At 48.7% G+C, this 21,518-nt stretch overlaps 1 protein-coding gene across 1 annotated transcript in view; it reads right to left on the bottom strand.

Annotated features, from left to right (window-relative positions):
* Nucleotides 1-21,518, bottom strand: part of BRME1 (break repair meiotic recombinase recruitment factor 1) — a 60,535-nt gene that overhangs the window by 23,652 nt on the left and 15,365 nt on the right. The window contains exons 3-4 of the mRNA XM_088473976.1: nt 8,681-8,862; nt 6,123-7,736 (exon numbers count right to left, since the gene is read on the bottom strand). Of these exons, the coding sequence (XP_088330102.1) occupies nt 6,123-7,736; nt 8,681-8,862 (1,796 nt within the window). The remainder of the gene's footprint in view (nt 1-6,122; nt 7,737-8,680; nt 8,863-21,518) is intronic.

Here is a 21,518-nt window from a genome sequence, read left to right as displayed (position 1 = left end):
CCGCAGTGTAATAATGATAAGAGACCGCAGTGTAATAATGACAAGAGGCCGCAGTGTAAAAGTGATACGATGGTGCAGTGTAAAAGTGATACGATGGAGCAGTGTAAAAGTGATATGATGGAGCAGTGTAAAAGTGATACGATGGTGCAGTGTAAAAGTGATACGATGGTGCAGTGTATAGGTGATATGATGGTGCAGTGTAAAAGTGATACGATGGTGCAGTGTAAAGGTGATACGATGGTGCAGTGTAAAAGTGATACGATGGTGCAGTGTAAAAGTGATACGATGGCGCAGTGTAAAAGTGATACGATGGCGCAGTGTAAAAGTGATACGATGGAGCAGTGTAAAAGTGATACGATGGTGCAGTGTAAAAGTGATACGATGGTGCAGTGTATAGGTGATACGATGGTGCAGTGTATAGGTGATACGATGGTGCAGTGTATAGGTGATATGATGGTGCAGTGTAAAAGTGATACGATGGTGCAGTGTAAAGGTGATACGATGGTGCAGTGTAAAAGTGATACGATGGTGCAGTGTAAAAGTGATACGATGGAGCAGTGTAAAAGTGATACGATGGAGCAGTGTAAAAGTGATACGATGGTGCAGTGTAAAAGTGATACGATGGTGCAGTGTAAAGGTGATACGATGGTGCAGTGTAAAAGTGATACGATGGTGCAGTGTAAAAGTGATACGATGGCGCAGTGTAAAAGTGATACGATGGAGCAGTGTAAAAGTGATACGATGGTGCAGTGTAAAAGTGATACGATGGTGCAGTGTATAGGTGATACGATGGTGCAGTGTATAGGTGATACGATGGTGCAGTGTATAGGTGATACGATGGTGCAGTACACAATTGTATATTTTCAGTCTGCACATCTCTCTCCTAGCCCGAAAAGGTTGCACTATGCCTTAGTTTCCAGACGAGGAAGAGGACGTGCATCTTATTACGCGCTGGAGGAACAAACCTGAGCAATCATATAAAATAAAAGGTGCTGATCAACCACATACTCTGCAGTAAGGCAGTCCTGTGCACATCAGAGGACCACGTGAGACAGCTAATCCCAGCCAGGCCAGGCAGTAAATCCCCAGCCCCCTGGCAGGGCCTGTGTAATTACTGCTGTGATTTGTAGCTATTTAGGAGCATGGAGCAGACATTCCCTAGATATATATGTGTCCTGCGCTGTGACTTACGCTGCTAATAAAACCTGACATGGTTACTCCCCTCTGTGCAATTTATTTATTGTTATTAGCAGGTATTTACATGGACTAATCATCCCCATCAGTCCCTGCCCCAGTGGAGTTTACCATCTATAATCCAAACCACACAGAGACATTAGGGTTCATTCTGACAGAAGCCAACTAACCTACCATGTATGTGAGAGACAACCGGAGCACGTGGACGAAACTCATATATGCAGGAGGGAAACATACAAACTATACACACAGATAGGACCCTGGTTATAATCAAACACATGACGGCAGTGATGTGAGAAAGCACCTGTAACCACTGTGCCACCGTGCTGTAATAAGTAGTACAAATCTGCAGGACTGTAATACTCAGAGCTTCGACAGCAGCCAGGGATTCTGGGTAAAACCAAAGCCAATTTGTTTCCTTACGTCGCCTTCTAAATTATAAATCCTATTTAACAGAGCAGGCCTAATTCAGAGTTAGGAGCACATCACGAAAAGGAGCAAATTGCACATTGGCAAAACCATATGCTGATGACACCGATTTAAAGTGCTCAGAGCTATTTAGAATCGGGGTGGGGGGGGTGTCCTATGTTAATTCAAAATATCAGATGGACGGATCTGCAGAGCCACACACAAGCGGCTGTGCAAATCCGTCCATCCCAGATGCAAGTGCAGAAGGTGGTGTCAGACGCCTCAGGCTGGCATCACCAGAGTGACCGATGGCCGTGATAGTTGCTCCTTTGTACAGACTGCTGGAGCTGAAGCTTCTCACAGCCTGGTCGGTGACTGATCACTGAAGAGGCCAGGAATCCGCATCCACCAACGCAGATCGTGGCCTTGTCACTCCCGGAAAACGGTGGCCAGGCACGCCCCTGCTCCGCCCCCAAACGCCGCAGGATGTAGATCATGCTGTGGCTTGGAGGGGGGGGGGGGCTGCGAGTGGCACAGACTCCTCAACATCGGAGATGTACGTGAATCATCGGATTAACATACATCACTGAGACAGCCCTAAATCTTAAGCTGGGTGCACACTCTGCCGACTCAGTGGCCGCTCAGGTAAGCTATACAGACTTACTGATCAGCCACTGGACATCACAACTGGGCAGGCATTTGATTCCAAATGCCAGCCCAATTGAACTGTCAGTCACTGGCGGTCCCTGCGGCAAGTGTTTGGGCGGTCGGCTGACTGAGATGCCATCTCCTGTCGCTCCCCCGCTGAATGCTTATTTGGTTGCTGATACTTACCTATTGCTATGATTCACTCCTGCTGTGGCTGTATCTTCTGCAGGCACTATGGAACGACTTCTTCAGGTTATTACTGACTTGGGACGGAGGGTGGCAGCTCGGGTGATGGGAATGCAATGCCGAGTTGTCTTTTCTATATCAAGATATGCAGCAATCACGGGTTGGGAGTACTGTGATTGAGATTTGGTTTTCACCCTGGAGGACGGTGCTACTCCTGTCACTGGTGGGCTAATCCCTTTGGAGTCTCAGGATTAGGCGTATCTGTGAATATTTGTCGCTGTTGCAGGATGCCTTGTTAAAGACCAATTTAATTTCCTCTACTTTAATGTTGAGTGGGCTTGTTATATATTCGCATTGCCTCTTCCGTCGGGAGTCCCTGTAAGGTCATCTATTGGACTTGGACTGCGGGCTCTGGACTGGGATGATCCACCCTGATTACCTTCAGTACACCTGAGTTCTTACCCATATTTGATACTGTTTGCCTGTTTTCATAATGCTCCATTCTAATACTCCTTTCAGACATACACGAAGAACCCGGAATTTTTGCACATGAACGAGCATCAACTCGGGTATGGCGTTATGTCTGAAAGGGTCTACCCGGGTGCACAGTTCCGGGTCCTGCGCCCTTGCAGTCGGCCTAGGTTGTCCCCTGGACTTGCGACCAGGATAGAAGCCCCCGCTTATGTCTGAATGACATAGAAGAGTCTGATTGGCCGTCCAGGGAAGCTTGAGGCAGCTTCTTATGAGGTCATCAGCAGGAGATGACAGTGATGCCCCTTTTACACAGAAAAGCAAATTAGCAGGTAGCGCACTTTTACCCAGTAATTTGCTGATCAACACGGGTCTTTTTTTCTGTGTGAAAGAGTCAACCGGGTCGAAATTCCTGGGACTGCGGCCCCGGATAGGGGTGGTCCGGCCGCTGAGACGCATTAAGTTCTGTGAACGGAATGTAGGACAAATATGGCCGGCCTGCGTTCAACGCCGCAATGAGCTTCCCATTCATACCAGTTTACAAGAAAGGGGGCCAGTGCATTATGTTTATGACAGGCTACTGCAGTAGAGGAAAAAAGATCAAAGTTAGATGGACAGATGGAGCCGTAAGAGGAACCCACCCAATCAGGTATCATTACATCGTGAATGCCACCCAAATCTATATCTTACACTTTTGTTGAGCTGTGGTGTGCTGCTGGTCAATACAGAAAAGATATGTATGGATGTTAGACTATACATCTGAAACAACTATGTAGCTGGGGCTCTTGTCTGGCATTAATATGTTGCCAGATCGCCATAGAGCTCCTGTCTGCGGCCAAGTCGCTCCCCAATACAGAGCCCCGGGTATGGATGAAAATCTAGAAGCGATATCAGGGCAGCCCCGTGCCTCTGAGCTTAGCCTGGGACTGGAAAATAGGAAGAAAAAAAATGGCGCGAGGTTCACCTATTTTCCAATAACCAGCACTAGGCTGAACCAGTGTGTGGTTCTCCTGCCATTACGGCAACCAGCCCCAAGCTACCCATCCTAGGGCTGGAGTCTATAGGGAAGTAGGGACCCCCCCCCCCCCCAAGGACAGCCAGCCCTGGCTTCCTTCTCTGCACCCTGGACTTTGGGTGCAGAGGTAATAGTAATGAATGAGTTAACTAAATGTGTTTTTTTACAGGTGGCCTACAGGTCCCAGGAAGCCTGCCCCGACATGATGGCACTTATCGAAACACAAGTCCCAGCATGCCCAGACATTAAGGGCCCGCTGGCACCTGTAAAAAAAAAAAAATACATAAGACATAGCAGTCCCAACGAAGGGGAAGTCCTTTATTAAATAAACACACCCCCACACAGCCAATGTTCACCAATCTATTACTTAAAAGATGAAGGGGGTCACGTCCTCTTCAGTCCATGTAGGCATCCCGACACTTGGCAAAACAAAAACAATGACGCTACTGCTCTAGAGCCCCATCGTGAATAACAGGTCACTCCCGGTCACCCTCCATAGAAATTAATTGGATTGGTCAGTGCGTGGGAACAGTTTGCAAACTGATTCTTAGTAAATGTACAGCTTCTAAAAAATCAATAGTTGGTCTGATGTTCTAAGGTCGGTATTTTGGATATTTTTCCGTTGGATTTTCCTTTAGTAAATGGTCGGTTTTGCAAAACTGACCAAAAAAAACTACAAAAATACCAAACTTGACCTTTAGTGAATATGCCCCTTAGAATTAATGTATGAGGCATGTTTGGCGGTTTCATAAGATCATTGTAGACTTACATCACTTTGGGAGAAATTTTCCCTTTGCCTTTGACACGGCTTCACATGGGACATAAGACGACGGCAGCTAGCAAGACACCACAATATGGCAGCAATATACTGTAAGTGGCTGCAGGGTCAAGCCGCCATTATAAGAACCGCCGTTGTATGCTCATTTTTTTATATTAAACCCAGCTATCACAACAGCAGGAATGCCATGCATTGGACCCCTGTTGTTCGGCAATACTCTCTACTTGGCCTTTTAATAAAATGTATAATTCTTGAGCTGCCAGTGGCAGAGTAAAGACATGGGGCCTGATTCAGAGCCGTTCGCTATTTGCGGTCGTTCGTTCAAAAACAAGGGGTGGCTATTCAAATGATCCGTTCGCAAATTGCAGTCTGTTCCCACCTCTAAGTCTGAACGAGCGAGCAAAACATACGCTCGTTTATTTGATAAAAACGCCCCCTGGCCGCACGCACCATACGTCATGTCCGCTATTTATTAGATTAATCGAGTACATCGTACAGCGTATGAACTGCTCGCTATTCTTGTGGTTGGTGTTTTCAACCGCTATTTTGTGAGCAGTTCTGAGTTAAAAAAAACCAAGTGACGTGGTCAATGACGCTGCTTTGTTAATTATGCACTCCCTTAAAACGCCCGTTATGACCTTTAAGCACGCCTGCGTTCGGATCTCCACTCCCCGTTTTCAAGCACCTTCCCCTGTTACCACCCACATACGCCTCATTCTGTCACTCAAAATAGCAGGCCCTCGCTATATTGCGTACCAACGATTTTCGGCCGCACTGACTGGTTAGCGCATGCGTACTAAAAACCGTACGCATGCGCGGATGTGCGAACATCGCTCGGAACGAGCGTACTGCCGCTAGCGAGTGGCTCTGAATGAGGGCCATGGTTAGTGTTCATTCTAGCACACTGTCAAAACCCGTGCAGTTCCTCTTTCCTGCCTGGGGTGTCGCTCTCTGCTCTGGTGCATCTAGCACACTCAGCTGATGCAGCATACTGCTGAGATTAAGCAGTTTGTGTACTAGAAGCACCAGCAGAGAGCGACACCCCAGGCAGGAAACAGCAACTGCACAGTTTTAACAGGTACAGGGTGCCAGAATGACCACTACATGGTTCTGCCACCTAGCGCTTAGTCATATGTGTACAGCCCCAACGAATCAGCACTACTGTCCCATGACAAGCAAGCATCCATGTTTATAGAAGTATTTTGTAGACACAAGGGACAAGGAGCTGTATTGTACCATGGGCGGCACAGTTTCACAGTGGTTATCATTGACGTCTCGCTGGGGTCCTGGCTCAATGTTGACCATGGTGTTATCTGCACGAATATTGTACGTACTCCCTGTGCTTACGTACGTGTGATAACAAAATTAGTCTGGAAGCTGCACTGTAACTGTGTAACATATTAGTGCTATATAATACAATACCTGGCCAGGTTCAAAGAAGCTCTCCTCCAGGGCTCCCAGTAGCTGACTGTCAGGCACATCTAGGTCTGTCGCTGGTCCTCTTGAATCTTCCAAAACAGAGTCTATTCCTTGTGCCAGAATGGAGTCTCCTTCACATGGGGGAGCAGGGTCTCTGTCACATGGGGGGACAGGGCGTCCTTCACAAGGGGGAGCAGGGTCTCCGTCCCATAGGGGAGCAGGGTCTCTGTCACATGGGTGAGCAGAGTCTTCTTTACGTGGGGATGTAGGGTCTCCATGTGGTGAGTCTCTTTCACCTTTACAAGGGGGATCAGGATCTCCTTCACAAGGGGAAGCAGGGTCTCTTTCACATGGGGGGGCAGGGTCTCCCTCACCTTCACAAGGGAGAGAAGGGTCTCTTTCACATGGAGGGGCAGGGTCTCCCTCACCTTCACAAGGGGGGGCAGGGTCTCCTTCACATGGTGGAGTAGGGCGTCCTTCATATATGGGAGTAGTGTCTCCTTTACAAATGGGAGCAGGATCTCCTTCACAACGGGGGGCAGGGTCTCCTTCATATATGGGAATAGTGTCTCCTTTACAAATGGGAGCAGAGTCTCCTTCATATATGGGAGTAGTGTCTCCTTTACAAATGGGAGCAGGGTCTCCTTCACAAGGGGGGGCAGGGTCTCCTTCATATATGGAAGTAGTGTCTCCTTTACAAATGGGAGCAGGGTCTCCTTCATATATGGGAGTAGTGTCTCCTTTACAAATGGGAGCAGGGTCTCCTTCACAAGGGGGGGCAGGGTCTCCTTCATATATGGAAGTAGTGTCTCCTTTACAAATGCGAGCAGGGTCTTTGATGGCGTTTCGCTCACCTTTCGGTGACAGTAAGACCGCCGACTCTGACTTTTGATCTTGGGAACAGCCCAAATCCTGCTCTGGTAAATTGTCTCCCCAGTCCGAAAAGCAGGATGTGCTTTTGATGCCCTGTGTATCGGGCTGTGATTTATCAGTCTGTATGGGGGAAATTGTTTCTGGAGTACACTTGTTCAGTTCTGTGATCCGGGGGACCTGGACCTGTACATCGGGCACGGCTGATAAATCGGGGCTCAGATCCTGTGCCGGTGAGTTGTCGCCTTCTAAGCAGGAATGTTTAGTATGTGAGCGGGATAAGGAAGTTACGGCTGCTGTCCATTCGCTGCACGTGCCAATGACTTCCCTAACGTACCCTGACTGACAGCAGTCTCTCCCATCATCTTCAATGCTCATCCCATTCACACAAAGGAAGTTGCCATCAGAGGTTTCACTTGTCGGATGCTCCATTAAACTTCTACCCACTAGTCTGCTGCTGTCTGTTGTCTGACATTTGTGGATGGGCGCAGGGCACGTCTCACAGATGCCACTTTCAGGCAGATTGAGTAACGTAATACAGGGGCTACACTCCATATACCTATCTCGGATTTGGTCTACAGAAGGGGTCTGGGTGATATCCGCAAAGGTTGTCACATGCAGGGATGAGCTGCCTTCACTATCAGTTCCATTGGGATCCCCCCGGTGGCAGGTTGAGAGCATTGCAGAGAGCGGACACGAAGGAGACTCTTTCAGATTACTGGGGTGCAGCGGACCTTCGATGGGAGTCTGAACAATAAATAAAAACATTCTCCATTGAGTCATTTCATGTCATGGCAGGTGCTCTTTGACAAAATAAGTATTTAATAGACTTAATGAATCTCTACAACAAAGTTATTATACATCCTAGACCCTCCCTCTTTCTATATGTTTCTCTGTCTTCCTTCATGCAAGTAGTGCAGTTCCCATCATGAGGCGAGTTGAGAATCTGATCTCTCCCTCCACTCTTGTATTCACCTATACAGTCACTGGAGGAAGCGCACAGTGATACAGACCAATAATTGTGCATTTCCTCCAGCAGTGACTTGGGGAACATGCCAGAGACTTACTGCCGATATAAATAAGGTATAATCCTCTTGTGTGTCTCCTTATTCCCACTGTCAGTCACCGATGCCCTCCCCTATACAGTCACTGCAGGAGGAAGCATGCAGTGATACAGACCAGTCATTGTGCATTTCCTCCAGCAGTGACTTGGGGAACATGCCAGTATAGATAAGATACAATCTGCCTGTGTGTCTCCTTATTCCCACTGTCAGTCACCAATGCTCTCCCCTATACAGTCACTGCAGGAGGAAGCGCACAGTGATAGATCATTGTGCATTTCCTCCAGCAGTGACTTGGGGAAGATGCCAGTGACTGACTGCCAGTCTAGATAAGGTCCAATCCTTCAGGGTGTCTCCTTATTCCCACTGTCAGTCACTGACGTCCTCCCCTATACAATCACTGCAGGAGGAAGCGCACAGTGATATTTCATCCAGCAGTGACTTGGGGAACATGCCAGTGACTGACTCTCGGCACAGATAATTTACAATCCTTCCCCTGTTTTCCTCTTCAACCACACTGACAGTCACTGATGCTCTCCCCATACTGTCACTGTAGGAGGAAATGCACTGCGATAGGCTAATTATGAATGATGTTGATGAATTAAGAGTCACCATTTTAGAGAAACACACCAAGAATCCAGGCTGTAGGCCGTCAGCCCGAGACAAGCTCAGCAATGGAATATCCTGTTTCATGCTGTTCTCCTGAGAAGTGCCAGTATGCATTAAACCCTTTGCTGTAGGCTCCTGATACGGAAAACTTTGTTCAGAGCATTCTGATTCTGGAGTTGTCGTTCCCAGTCTTTTCCTGGCACCTAGCAAGCAATAGGAAAGTTTGTGAAAAAGTGAATGTTTGCTTATAAATTGGGTATGTACTGTGGTCTTACCTATAGTACATAAGTGGCTGTATTTTATCCTAAAAATGTACTCACTTTATACCTCTATCAATTGAGTGATTACAAAAAAGGTGTTTGAATGGACTGAACAATATACAGACCCCAAATATAGTAAAGCGCAGTCATAAGATGTGGAAAGACTGGATTAAGCACTTATCACAGATAAGAACATTCAAAAACACAACTTTTTTAATATAGAAGACTGCCAGCAATAAAAGAATGAGTGACAAAAACCCAAATGCAGATAAGCAGCATTAAATAAGGGCTGCACAAAAAGGGGCTAAATGGTCTGTACAGGCCTCTGGTTAGTCTGCACCCCGATGCAACAAAACACAGTGTGCTCTGAATGAGAAGGCTGAAGGGCAACTCGGTCCTCATGGAACTACAAAAAGGAGAGTTATGGTAAAACCATACTTGCCGTCATTTAAGTTTTCCTCCCCGGGAGAAGCCCGGGGAGAAGCAGGTGGGAGGTGTTGGGCACTGGGCCGGACGGGTTGTGTCATTAAGCCCCGCCCCCACTCGCATATTTTAAAAAGGGACAGGGCCAAAATGACGCGATTCTCATAGAATCGCGTCATTAGGTCACGCCCCCTACTCGCAGACCCGCCGGTCCACAAGAAAATACTCCTTATTCTGATCATACCCTTCTGGGGGTGTGGGGGGTTACCCAAAAAATCAGGAGCCGTCCGCGACTTACGGGAGGGTAGGCATGTATGGGTACAACTTACCCTTGTTAACTATCTTTCTTCGAGGTCCATAGGGTCCACAGGGAGACAATGGGGTGTAGATTGGACCTGGAGGACCGGACACCAACAGCAAAGCATTTCAATCCCAGGATGTTCTGGTCCTTCCCCCTATACCCCGCCCACAGCCTGAGTGCACTTCAGTTTTGTTAACAAACCCAAGGCAGGAGCAGGACAGGAGAGAAGGAAGATGAGTACACTGAAGAATCACACTATCACACAAAGAAGGAAACAAGCGACCAAGAGAAGATTCCCTTAGAAGCCAGGTGCATCAGGGCGGGTGCCCTGTGGACCCTATGGACTTCGATGAAAGAGAGTTAAAAAGGGTAAGTTTTACCATAACTCCTTTTCTTCTTCAGGGTTCATAGGGCTCCACAGGGAGACAATGGGGATGTCCCAAAGCAGTTGTTCAAGGGCCGGGACGCTCCTGAGCTGAGAGGAGAACCCTGCACTCCGAAGGAAGCATCCTGAGAGGCAAATGATTACAAAGGCATAACACCTAAGAAAGGTGTGGACAGAAGACCAGGTGGCCTGCCTTGCACAGCTGTTCAGCTGAGGCGCCATGCCGGGTTGCCCACGAGGGACCCACATTGCAAGTAGAATGAGCAGAGACTGTAGTCAGCACAGGAAGGTCCGCCTGCGTGTAAGCCTGTGAGATAGTCATACGATCCATCTGGCCAGAGTCTGTTAGCTGGCCATCCCTTCTTGTGGAATCCATATAGGACAGAGGAAGTCCGATTTCCTGATGGAAGTAGTACGGTCCACGTAGATCTTTAGAGCACGGACCACATCCAAAGATGACTCACCTGCTGAGAGGTCTGGTGAATTAAAGGCCGGAACCACAATTTTTGCATTCAGGTGGAAGCGAGAAACCACCTTGGGAAGGAAACCTGGGCGTGTTCGAAAAACAGCCCTATCCTGATGAAATATCAAAAAGGGGGAGCGGCATGAAAGCGCCCCTAAATCCGATACCCTATGGGCAGATGCTACAGCCAGACAAAACATTCTTCACAGTGAGCCAGTAGATATCCACCGATTCCAGAGGTTCAAATGGAGGTTCCTGAAGTGCATTGAGCACCACTGACAAATCCCATGGAGCCACAGGAGGGACAAAGGGAGGTTGTATCTGTAGAACACCTTAAATGAAGGTGTGAACATCCGGTATAGAAGCAATCTTGCACTGAAACCAGATAGACAAAGCAGAAGCTTGCACTTTGAGAGATGCTAGGCGGAGGCCTAGATCTAGTCTAACCTAAGGAAAGGCAAGAATTTGAGAGACTCTAAAGACCTGAGGGTCATAGTTTCGTGGAGCACACCATTGGAAATATTAATGTCAAATTCTGTGGTAAATCCTGGCTGAGGCCGGTTAACGTGCTCTGAGCATGGTCTGGACCACAGAGCTGGAGAATCTCTTAGCCGTTAGGAGGGATGTCTCAAGAGCCAAGCCACTAAAGACAGACGGGCTAGGTCCGGATGTAGACAACCCTGAGACAACAGGTCTACTCGTAGAGGAAGTTGAAGAGGAACGTCTATAGAGAGTCTTAGAAGATCTGAGTACCAATAACGTATATGGGCCAAGCCGGAGCTATTAACAGAACTGTGCCTCTCTCCTGTCTGAATTTCCGCAGCACTCGAGGAAGCAGGGAAATTGGAGGGAAGAGATATGCCAACTGGGAGGTCCATGTCACCGACAAGGCATCTCTGAAGGCCGCGTCGGGGTACTTTGTTCTTGCTTCATAAACTGGAAGTTTGTTGTTGTGTCTTGAGGCCATGAGATCCACTTCTGGAAGACCCATTTGTCCACCAGAAGCTGAAAGACTTCTGGGTGTAGAGACCATTCTCCTGCATGCATGTCATGACGGCTGAGGAAATCCGCTTCCCAATTGAGAATCCCTGGGATGAACACTGCGGAGATGGCTGGGAGATTGCGTTTGGCCCATGCCAGAATGCGGGACACTTCTGTCATTGCGGATTGACTTCGTGTGCCCCCTTGATGAATGAGGTAGGCCACAGCCGTGGCGTTGTCGGACTGTACTTGTACTGGCCTGTTTTTCTAAATATTCTGAGCCAGAGTGAGAGCTCTGTAGATGGCTCAAGTTCCAGGATGTTGATTGGCAACATAGTCTCAACTGGGGACCATCGGCCCTGGAAGGAGTGTTGGCTGGTTACTGCGCCCCACCCTTGGAGGCTTGCATCCATGGTGAGGAGAGCCCAGTCCGGGATCCAAAAGGGACGACCCTGGTTCAAATGGGGAATCTGTAGCCACCAGGCTAGGAACAGGCGTACTTCTGGGGGGGAGGCTCATCTTCTGGGATTTCAGCAGATGGAGTAGCCCGCTCCATCTGGAGAGGATCAGGTGTTGTAGGGGTCTGGAATGAAACTGGACAAACTCCACCATGTCGAGGTGGACACCATTGATCCCAAGGCCTACATTGCAGAGTGAATCGACACTCTGCGATTGTGAAGCAGTCTGCATAGTCTGTACTGTAGTGCTAAAATCTTGTCTGCTGTCAGGAAGATTCTCTGAACTCGAGAGTCCAGGAGGGCTCCCAGATTTACCATTCTTTGAGGTGTCAAGGAAGACATTTTCCAGTTGATCAGCCAACCGTGCATTTGTAAAAAGGCAATGGTTAACTGTAGATGGCTGTGAAGAATTTCTGGGGAGCTGGCCAACAGCAAGAGATCGTCTAAGTATGGGAGCAGTCTGATATTTGTGACGAAGATAGGCCACCATAACTGCCATGATTTTGGTAAAGACCCAAGGAGCAGTTGAAAGGCCAAAAGGCAGAGCCTGAAATTAGTAATGTTGCTGTAGTATAGCAAAAACAGGATTTTGGTACTTACCAATAAATCCCTTTCTCCGATTCCACAGGGGACACTGGAGTCTCAGTACAGTGGGTATAGATGTGAGTTAACTGGGAGCTGGCACTTTAATAATTTTGAATGGTAGCTAGCTCCTCCCCCTCTATACCCCCCTACAGGTCAGTCTAAACTGTGCCTGAGAGCTGGAATATAAGGAGAAAGGAGAAGAAAAGCTACAACAAACACGAACAAAGAAAAAAAGGTGTTATGAAATAAAACACAAAATTCTAGGCAGACTATGGAGAAAAACAACCGTCTGAACTTAGAAAACAACAACTTATGCAGGTGGAACAGCGCAGGGTGGGCGTCCAGTGTCCCCTGTGGAATCGGAGAAAGGGATTTATCGGTAAGTACCAAAATCCTGTTTTCTCCTTCATCCACTAGGGGACACTGGAGTCTCAGTACAGTGGGGACGTCCCAGAGCTCCCATCCCGGGCAGGAGAGCACTGAGAACCCTGCAAAACAGCACGGCCATACTGCGAAGCAGAGGTCACAAAGGTGTCAAAATGGTAAAACTTTATAAAAGTATGCCTGCCTGACCAAGTGGCCGATCGACAAAGATGAGTCAAAGACACACCACGGGCAGCCGCCCATGAAGGACCTACCGAGCGCGTTGAATGCGCCATAATAGAAACAGGCAGTTGTCTTGAAGCGGCTAGATAAGCCTGTCTAATTGTCAGACGAATCCAACGAGAAATAGTTTGTTTGGAAGCCGGCCAACCTGGTCGTGCCAGATCAAACCGAACAAAAAGCACATCCGATTTACGGATAGATGCCGTCCTCTCAACATAGATGCGAAGAGCTCTAACAACATGTAATGATTTGGAAGCCGGAGAATCTTCCTTAAACACCGGAACCACAATTGGTTGGTTTATGTGAAACGCAGACATCACTTTAGGAAGGAAAGACATCTGCGTACGAAGCTCAGCCCTATCTTCATGAAAAATGAGGTAGGGCGGTCGACAGGAGAGCCCCAAGCTCCGACACACGTCTAGCCGAGGTGAGCGCCAAAAGGAGAACCACCTTCCAAGTTAAAAACTTAATCTCCACCGTCTATAAAGGCTCAAACATAGCAGACTGAAGAAAAGAAAGTACTAAATCCAAATCCCATAGGATCCGTTGGAGGCACAAATGGGGGTTGTATCCTGATTACTCCTTGTAGAAAGGTTTGGACATCCAGCAATAATGCTAATTTTCTCTGAAAGAAAATGGACAGTGCCGACACCTGAACCTTCCCTTCAAAGATCCTAGACAAAGGCCTGCTGATAAACCGGCCTGCAGAAAAAGAGGACGGGACACCTTGAACTCTTACGGAGGTGAACTGCGGCGTTCACACCAAGCTATGTCCAGAAATGATAATAATGTTTTGACGTAACTTCCTTCCGAGCCCGAATCATAGTAGGAATCACACTTGAAGGGATACCCTTTTTTCTTAGGATGGCCCTTTCAACAGCCATGCCGTCAAACAAAGCCGCTTTAAGGCTACGGATCGTCTATCAACAGACGTCGTAGGTTTGAGTACCACGCTCGTCTGGGCCAATTTGGAGCCACCAGTAACACCTTGGCCCTTTCTCTTTTGATTCTTTGAAGCAGACGAGGAAGAAGCAGAATTGCTGGGAACAGGTACACGTACTGAAACTGCCAAGGCGCTGTCAGTGCATCCACTGCCACTGCTTGTGGATCCCTTGTTCGTTTCGTGAGCAGTAAAGTGGCAATCGATGGTTCAACCTTGACGCCATGAGATCCGCCTGAGGTCGACCCCAACGCTGAATCAGCTGTTGAAACACCTTCGGATTGAGCGACCATTCTCTGTCGACTAAGGTAGTCGGCCTCCCAATTCTCTACTCCTGGGATGAAAATTGCTGAAATTGCTATTGCAAATTCCTCTGCCCAAAGCAGAGTGCTGCTTACCTCCCTCATGGTGGCACGACTTTTGGTGCCGCCTTGTCTGTTTATATACGCCACAGCCGTGGCATTGTCCAACTGTACTCTGATTGCTTGACCCTGCAACAGAGGATGTGCTAGCTGAAGCACATAGAACACTGCCCTTAATTGAAGAATGTTTATAGGCAGTTCTGCCTCCCGCTGAGTCCAGCGGCCCTGAAAGTGTCTTCCCAGAATCACTGCCCCCCACCCTCTCAGACTTGCATCCGTGGTGAGGAGAATCCATTCCCACACTGCGAACCGCTTGCCTGCTAACAGGTGAAAGGAATTCAGCCACCAAAGGCGAGATGTTCGAGTTCTGGGAGATAATAGAACTCGCTGGTGAAGAAAGAGGTGAGACCCCGACCACTGGGAAAGAAGGTCCAATTGAAATGGACAGGCATGAACTCTCGTGTACTGGATGGCTTTGAAGGTCGCCATCATTTTTCCCAATAGGCGAATACACAGATGTACTGACACTCTGCGATGTGTTGAATGGAGGAGACCTTGTCTTGAGGAATGAATACCCTCTGTTCCACCATGTCCAAAATCATCCCGAGGAATGGCAGGCGCTGTGTTAGTTGTAGATAAGATTTTTGGAAATTGAGGATCCAACCGTGTTGCAAGGGGCTTTGATAAGAAGATCGTCCAAATACGGGACGGTAGCAACACCATGAATCCGAAGCAGGGCCATGGCCATGACCTTCGTGAAAACTCTCGGTGCTGAGGAAAGACCGAAAGGTAAGGCCTGAAATTGAAAATGAGAGTTTTGTACTGCAAACCAAAGGAATGCCTAATGAGGCCAGATGGAAATGTGGAGGTAGGCATCCTTTATATCCAAGGACACGAGAAACTCTTCCTTCTTGAGGCCTGCAATTACAGACTGGAGGGACTCCATTTTGAACTTGAAAGCACGCAGATAAGGATTGAGATCTTCAGGTTCAGAATGGGTCTCACCGAACCGTCCGGCTTGGGAACTACAAACAAGCTGGAATAAAAACCCTGACCTCGCTGATGGGTTGGGACATTCACTACCACTCGAGACAACAGAAGCCTCTCTATTGCTCCCTGAATCACAACCCGTTTTTCCACTGACTGTGACAAACCAGCCGTGAAAAAGCGGGGAGGTGGTTGAATCTTGAAATCCAACTTCAACCCCTGAGTAATGATGTCCTGGACCCAGGCGTCCTGGCAAGACCGGATCCATACTTCTTTGAAGTGCTGAAGGCGAGCTCCCACCTTGGGGTCCCCCAAGTGAGAAGGGAGTGCGTCAAGCAGAGGGTTTAACCGCAGGCTTGTCCTGTTGGGACGAGGATGCAGTGGATCTACCTCGGCCTCTGGAACCACAGGAAATAGCTGGAGCTCCTCTGGAACGACCTCTAAATCTCCCTGGAATACGAAAGGACCGAAAAGACGGTCCTGCAACAGATTTCCTAGGAGGAGGAGCGGCCGATGGGGGATAAGTGGATTTATCACCTGTGGCCTGTGAAATCCACTTATCCAATTCGGATCCGAACAGAACGTCCGCTGTGTAAGGAAGGGCCTCCTCTGCTCAGCAGCCTGCCATTGTCGCAGCCAGGAGGATCTATCGGAAAGGTTACATATGTCCTTTGAAGCTTCCCCAAGGAAAGTGGCTGATTCTGCAATCTGTTCTGCCAACTGAGGGTCTCATTCAGACCCGCTCGCGAGCGCAGGACGCTCGCAAGCGGGTCGATGGTACCCAAATGTGCATGCGCACGACGGATGCTGCTCCGTCGTGCGCATGCGCGAGACCCGGCGAGCGACGGGGAAGCCGTCGCTCAGGGTCTCGCACCAAAGGGGGCGTGCTGTCGATGGTGAGTGACAGCACGCCCCCTTTGGTGGGCGTGCCGGGGCATGGCTGCCCAGACGGAGGCGTTCCCATGGGAGCGCCTACCGTCTGGGTCCGGCCCCACTGACATCACTAGTGATGTCAGTGGGAGTGATTTTGGCTCTGATAGAGCCAAAATCACTCCATGGCTTGCGGTCACCGAGACCCTACTGCAGGGTCTCGTAGCAAGCCTGATGGTCGCGATGGTCTTGACCATCACGACCATCATCATGGACACTCGCATAAGCTGTGGGTAGTAACCCACAGCTATGCGAGTGTCCAGGAGGACGCACCAAAAAAAAAAAAAAAAAACGCCGATTCAGAGCGGGCACTCGTTCAGTGCGTCCGGCTCTGAATCAGCTCCTCCGCTTGGACCCCAGTCTTAAGGCCCTCTGAAAGCTGTGTAGCCCATGCTTCTACAGCCTTGTTGACCCAGCAGCTGACTAGCACGGGACGAAGGGACACCCCTGCAACTGTATATATAGACTTCAAGGTGTTTTCTAACTTTCTGTCTGAAGTTACTTTTAGACTGCAGGAGGAGTCTCGCATAATTTTCTGCTTTCTGAGGGAAACTGAGGGAACAAAGCAGTTGTTCAAGGGCCGGGACGCTCCTGAGCTGAGAGGAGAACCCTGCACTCCGAAGGAAGCATCCTGAGAGGCAAATGATTACAAAGGCATAACACCTAAGAAAGGTGTGGACAGAAGACCAGGTGGCCTGCCTTGCACAGCTGTTCAGCTGAGGCGCCATGCCGGGTTGCCCACGAGGGACCCACATTGCAAGTAGAATGAGCAGAGACTGTAGTCAGCACAGGAAGGTCCGCCTGCGTGTAAGCCTGTGAGATAGTCATACGATCCATCTGGCCAGAGTCTGTTAGCTGGCCATCCCTTCTTGTGGAATCCATATAGGACAGAGGAAGTCCGATTTCCTGATGGAAGTAGTACGGTCCACGTAGATCTTTAGAGCACGGACCACATCCAAAGATGACTCACCTGCTGAGAGGTCTGGTGAATTAAAGGCCGGAACCACAATTTTTGCATTCAGGTGGAAGCGAGAAACCACCTTGGGAAGGAAACCTGGGCGTGTTCGAAAAACAGCCCTATCCTGATGAAATATCAAAAAGGGGGAGCGGCATGAAAGCGCCCCTAAATCCGATACCCTATGGGCAGATGCTACAGCCAGACAAAACATTCTTCACAGTGAGCCAGTAGATATCCACCGATTCCAGAGGTTCAAATGGAGGTTCCTGAAGTGCATTGAGCACCACTGACAAATCCCATGGAGCCACAGGAGGGACAAAGGGAGGTTGTATCTGTAGAACACCTTAAATGAAGGTGTGAACATCCGGTATAGAAGCAATCTTGCACTGAAACCAGATAGACAAAGCAGAAGCTTGCACTTTGAGAGATGCTAGGCGGAGGCCTAGATCTAGTCTAACCTAAGGAAAGGCAAGAATTTGAGAGACTCTAAAGACCTGAGGGTCATAGTTTCGTGGAGCACACCATTGGAAATATTAATGTCAAATTCTGTGGTAAATCCTGGCTGAGGCCGGTTTACGTGCTCTGAGCATGGTCTGGACCACAGAGCTGGAGAATCTCTTAGCCGTTAGGAGGGATGTCTCAAGAGCCAAGCCACTAAAGACAGACGGGCTAGGTCCGGATGTAGACAACCCTGAGACAACAGGTCTACTCGTAGAGGAAGTTGAAGAGGAACGTCTATAGAGAGTCTTAGAAGATCTGAGTACCAATAACGTATATGGGCCAAGCCGGAGCTATTAACAGAACTGTGCCTCTCTCCTGTCTGAATTTCCGCAGCACTCGAGGAAGCAGGGAAATTGGAGGGAAGAGATATGCCAACTGGGAGGTCCATGTCACCGACAAGGCATCTCTGAAGGCCGCGTCGGGGTACTTTGTTCTTGCTTCATAAACTGGAAGTTTGTTGTTGTGTCTTGAGGCCATGAGATCCACTTCTGGAAGACCCATTTGTCCACCAGAAGCTGAAAGACTTCTGGGTGTAGAGACCATTCTCCTGCATGCATGTCATGACGGCTGAGGAAATCCGCTTCCCAATTGAGAATCCCTGGGATGAACACTGCGGAGATGGCTGGGAGATTGCGTTTGGCCCATGCCAGAATGCGGGACACTTCTGTCATTGCGGATTGACTTCGTGTGCCCCCTTGATGAATGAGGTAGGCCACAGCCGTGGCGTTGTCGGACTGTACTTGTACTGGCCTGTTTTTCTAAATATTCTGAGCCAGAGTGAGAGCTCTGTAGATGGCTCAAGTTCCAGGATGTTGATTGGCAACATAGTCTCAACTGGGGACCATCGGCCCTGGAAGGAGTGTTGGCTGGTTACTGCGCCCCACCCTTGGAGGCTTGCATCCATGGTGAGGAGAGCCCAGTCCGGGATCCAAAAGGGACGACCCTGGTTCAAATGGGGAATCTGTAGCCACCAGGCTAGGAACAGGCGTACTTCTGGGGGGGAGGCTCATCTTCTGGGATTTCAGCAGATGGAGTAGCCCGCTCCATCTGGAGAGGATCAGGTGTTGTAGGGGTCTGGAATGAAACTGGACAAACTCCACCATGTCGAAGGTGGACACCATTGATCCCAAGGCCTACATTGCAGAGTGAATCGACACTCTGCGATTGTGAAGCAGTCTGCATAGTCTGTACTGTAGTGCTAAAATCTTGTCTGCTGTCAGGAAGATTCTCTGAACTCGAGAGTCCAGGAGGGCTCCCAGATTTACCATTCTTTGAGGTGTCAAGGAAGACATTTTCCAGTTGATCAGCCAACCGTGCATTTGTAAAAAGGCAATGGTTAACTGTAGATGGCTGTGAAGAATTTCTGGGGAGCTGGCCAACAGCAAGAGATCGTCTAAGTATGGGAGCAGTCTGATATTTGTGACGAAGATAGGCCACCATAACTGCCATGATTTTGGTAAAGACCCAAGGAGCAGTTGAAAGGCCAAAAGGCAGAGCCTGAAATTAGTAATGTTGCTGTAGTATAGCAAAAACAGGATTTTGGTACTTACCAATAAATCCCTTTCTCCGATTCCACAGGGGACACTGGAGTCTCAGTACAGTGGGTATAGATGTGGGTTAACTGGGAGCTGGCACTTTAATAATTTTGAATGGTAGCTAGCTCCTCCCCCTCTATACCCCCCTACAGGTCAGTCTAAACTGTGCCTGAGAGCTGGAATATAAGGAGAAAGGAGAAGAAAAGCTACAACAAACACGAACAAAGAAAAAAAGGTGTTATGAAATAAAACACAAAATTCTAGGCAGACTATGAAGAAAAACAACCGTCTGAACTTAGAAAACAACAACTTATGCAGGTGGAACAGCGCAGGGTGGGCGTCCAGTGTCCCCTGTGGAATCGGAGAAAGGGATTTATCGGTAAGTACCAAAATCCTGTTTTCTCCTTCATCCACTAGGGGACACTGGAGTCTCAGTACAGTGGGGACGTCCCAGAGCTCCCATCCCGGGCAGGAGAGCACTGAGAACCCTGCAAAACAGCACGGCCATACTGCGAAGCAGAGGTCACAAAGGTGTCAAAATGGTAAAACTTTATAAAAGTATGCCTGCCTGACCAAGTGGCCGATCGACAAAGATGAGTCAAAGACACACCACGGGCAGCCGCCCATGAAGGACCTACCGAGCGCGTTGAATGCGCCATAATAGAAACAGGCAGTTGTCTTGAAGCGGCTAGATAAGCCTGTCTAATTGTCAGACGAATCCAACGAGAAATAGTTTGTTTGGAAGCCGGCCAACCTGGTCGTGCCAGATCAAACCGAACAAAAAGCACATCCGATTTACGGATAGATGCCGTCCTCTCAACATAGATGCGAAGAGCTCTAACAACATGTAATGATTTGGAAGCCGGAGAATCTTCCTTAAACACCGGAACCACAATTGGTTGGTTTATGTGAAACGCAGACATCACTTTAGGAAGGAAAGACATCTGCGTACGAAGCTCAGCCCTATCTTCATGAAAAATGAGGTAGGGCGGTCGACAGGAGAGCCCCAAGCTCCGACACACGTCTAGCCGAGGTGAGCGCCAAAAGGAGAACCACCTTCCAAGTTAAAAACTTAATCTCCACCGTCTATAAAGGCTCAAACATAGCAGACTGAAGAAAAGAAAGTACTAAATCCAAATCCCATAGGATCCGTTGGAGGCACAAATGGGGGTTGTATCCTGATTACTCCTTGTAGAAAGGTTTGGACATCCAGCAATAATGCTAATTTTCTCTGAAAGAAAATGGACAGTGCCGACACCTGAACCTTCCCTTCAAAGATCCTAGACAAAGGCCTGCTGATAAACCGGCCTGCAGAAAAAGAGGACGGGACACCTTGAACTCTTACGGAGGTGAACTGCGGCGTTCACACCAAGCTATGTCCAGAAACGATAATAATGTTTTGACGTAACTTCCTTCCGAGCCAGAATCATAGTAGGAATCACACTTGAAGGGATACCCTTTTTTCTTAGGATGGCCCTTTCAACAGCCATGCCGTCAAACAAAGCCGCTTTAAGGCTACGGATCGTCTATCAACAGACGTCGTAGGTTTGAGTACCACGCTCGTCTGGGCCAATTTGGAGCCACCAGTAACACCTTGGCCCTTTCTCTTTTGATTCTTTGAAGCAGACGAGGAAGAAGCAGAATTGCTGGGAACAGGTACACGTACTGAAACTGCCAAGGCGCTGTCAGTGCATCCACTGCCACTGCTTGTGGATCCCTTGTTCGTTTCGTGAGCAGTAAAGTGGCAATCGATGGTTCAACCTTGACGCCATGAGATCCGCCTGAGGTCGACCCCAACGCTGAATCAGCTGTTGAAACACCTTCGGATTGAGCGACCATTCTCTGTCGACTAAGGTAGTCGGCCTCCCAATTCTCTACTCCTGGGATGAAAATTGCTGAAATTGCTATTGCAAATTCCTCTGCCCAAAGCAGAGTGCTGCTTACCTCCCTCATGGTGGCACGACTTTTGGTGCCGCCTTGTCTGTTTATATACGCCACAGCCGTGGCATTGTCCAACTGTACTCTGATTGCTTGACCCTGCAACAGAGGATGTGCTAGCTGAAGCACATAGAACACTGCCCTTAATTGAAGAATGTTTATAGGCAGTTCTGCCTCCCGCTGAGTCCAGCGGCCCTGAAAGTGTCTTCCCAGAATCACTGCCCCCCACCCTCTCAGACTTGCATC

This window comes from Taudactylus pleione, unplaced genomic scaffold (genome assembly GCF_031769625.1).
Source record: "Taudactylus pleione unplaced genomic scaffold, aTauple2 ptg000145l, whole genome shotgun sequence".
NCBI lineage: Eukaryota > Metazoa > Chordata > Amphibia > Anura > Myobatrachidae > Taudactylus > Taudactylus pleione.
This window is presented reverse-complemented; position numbering and strand designations above follow the sequence as displayed.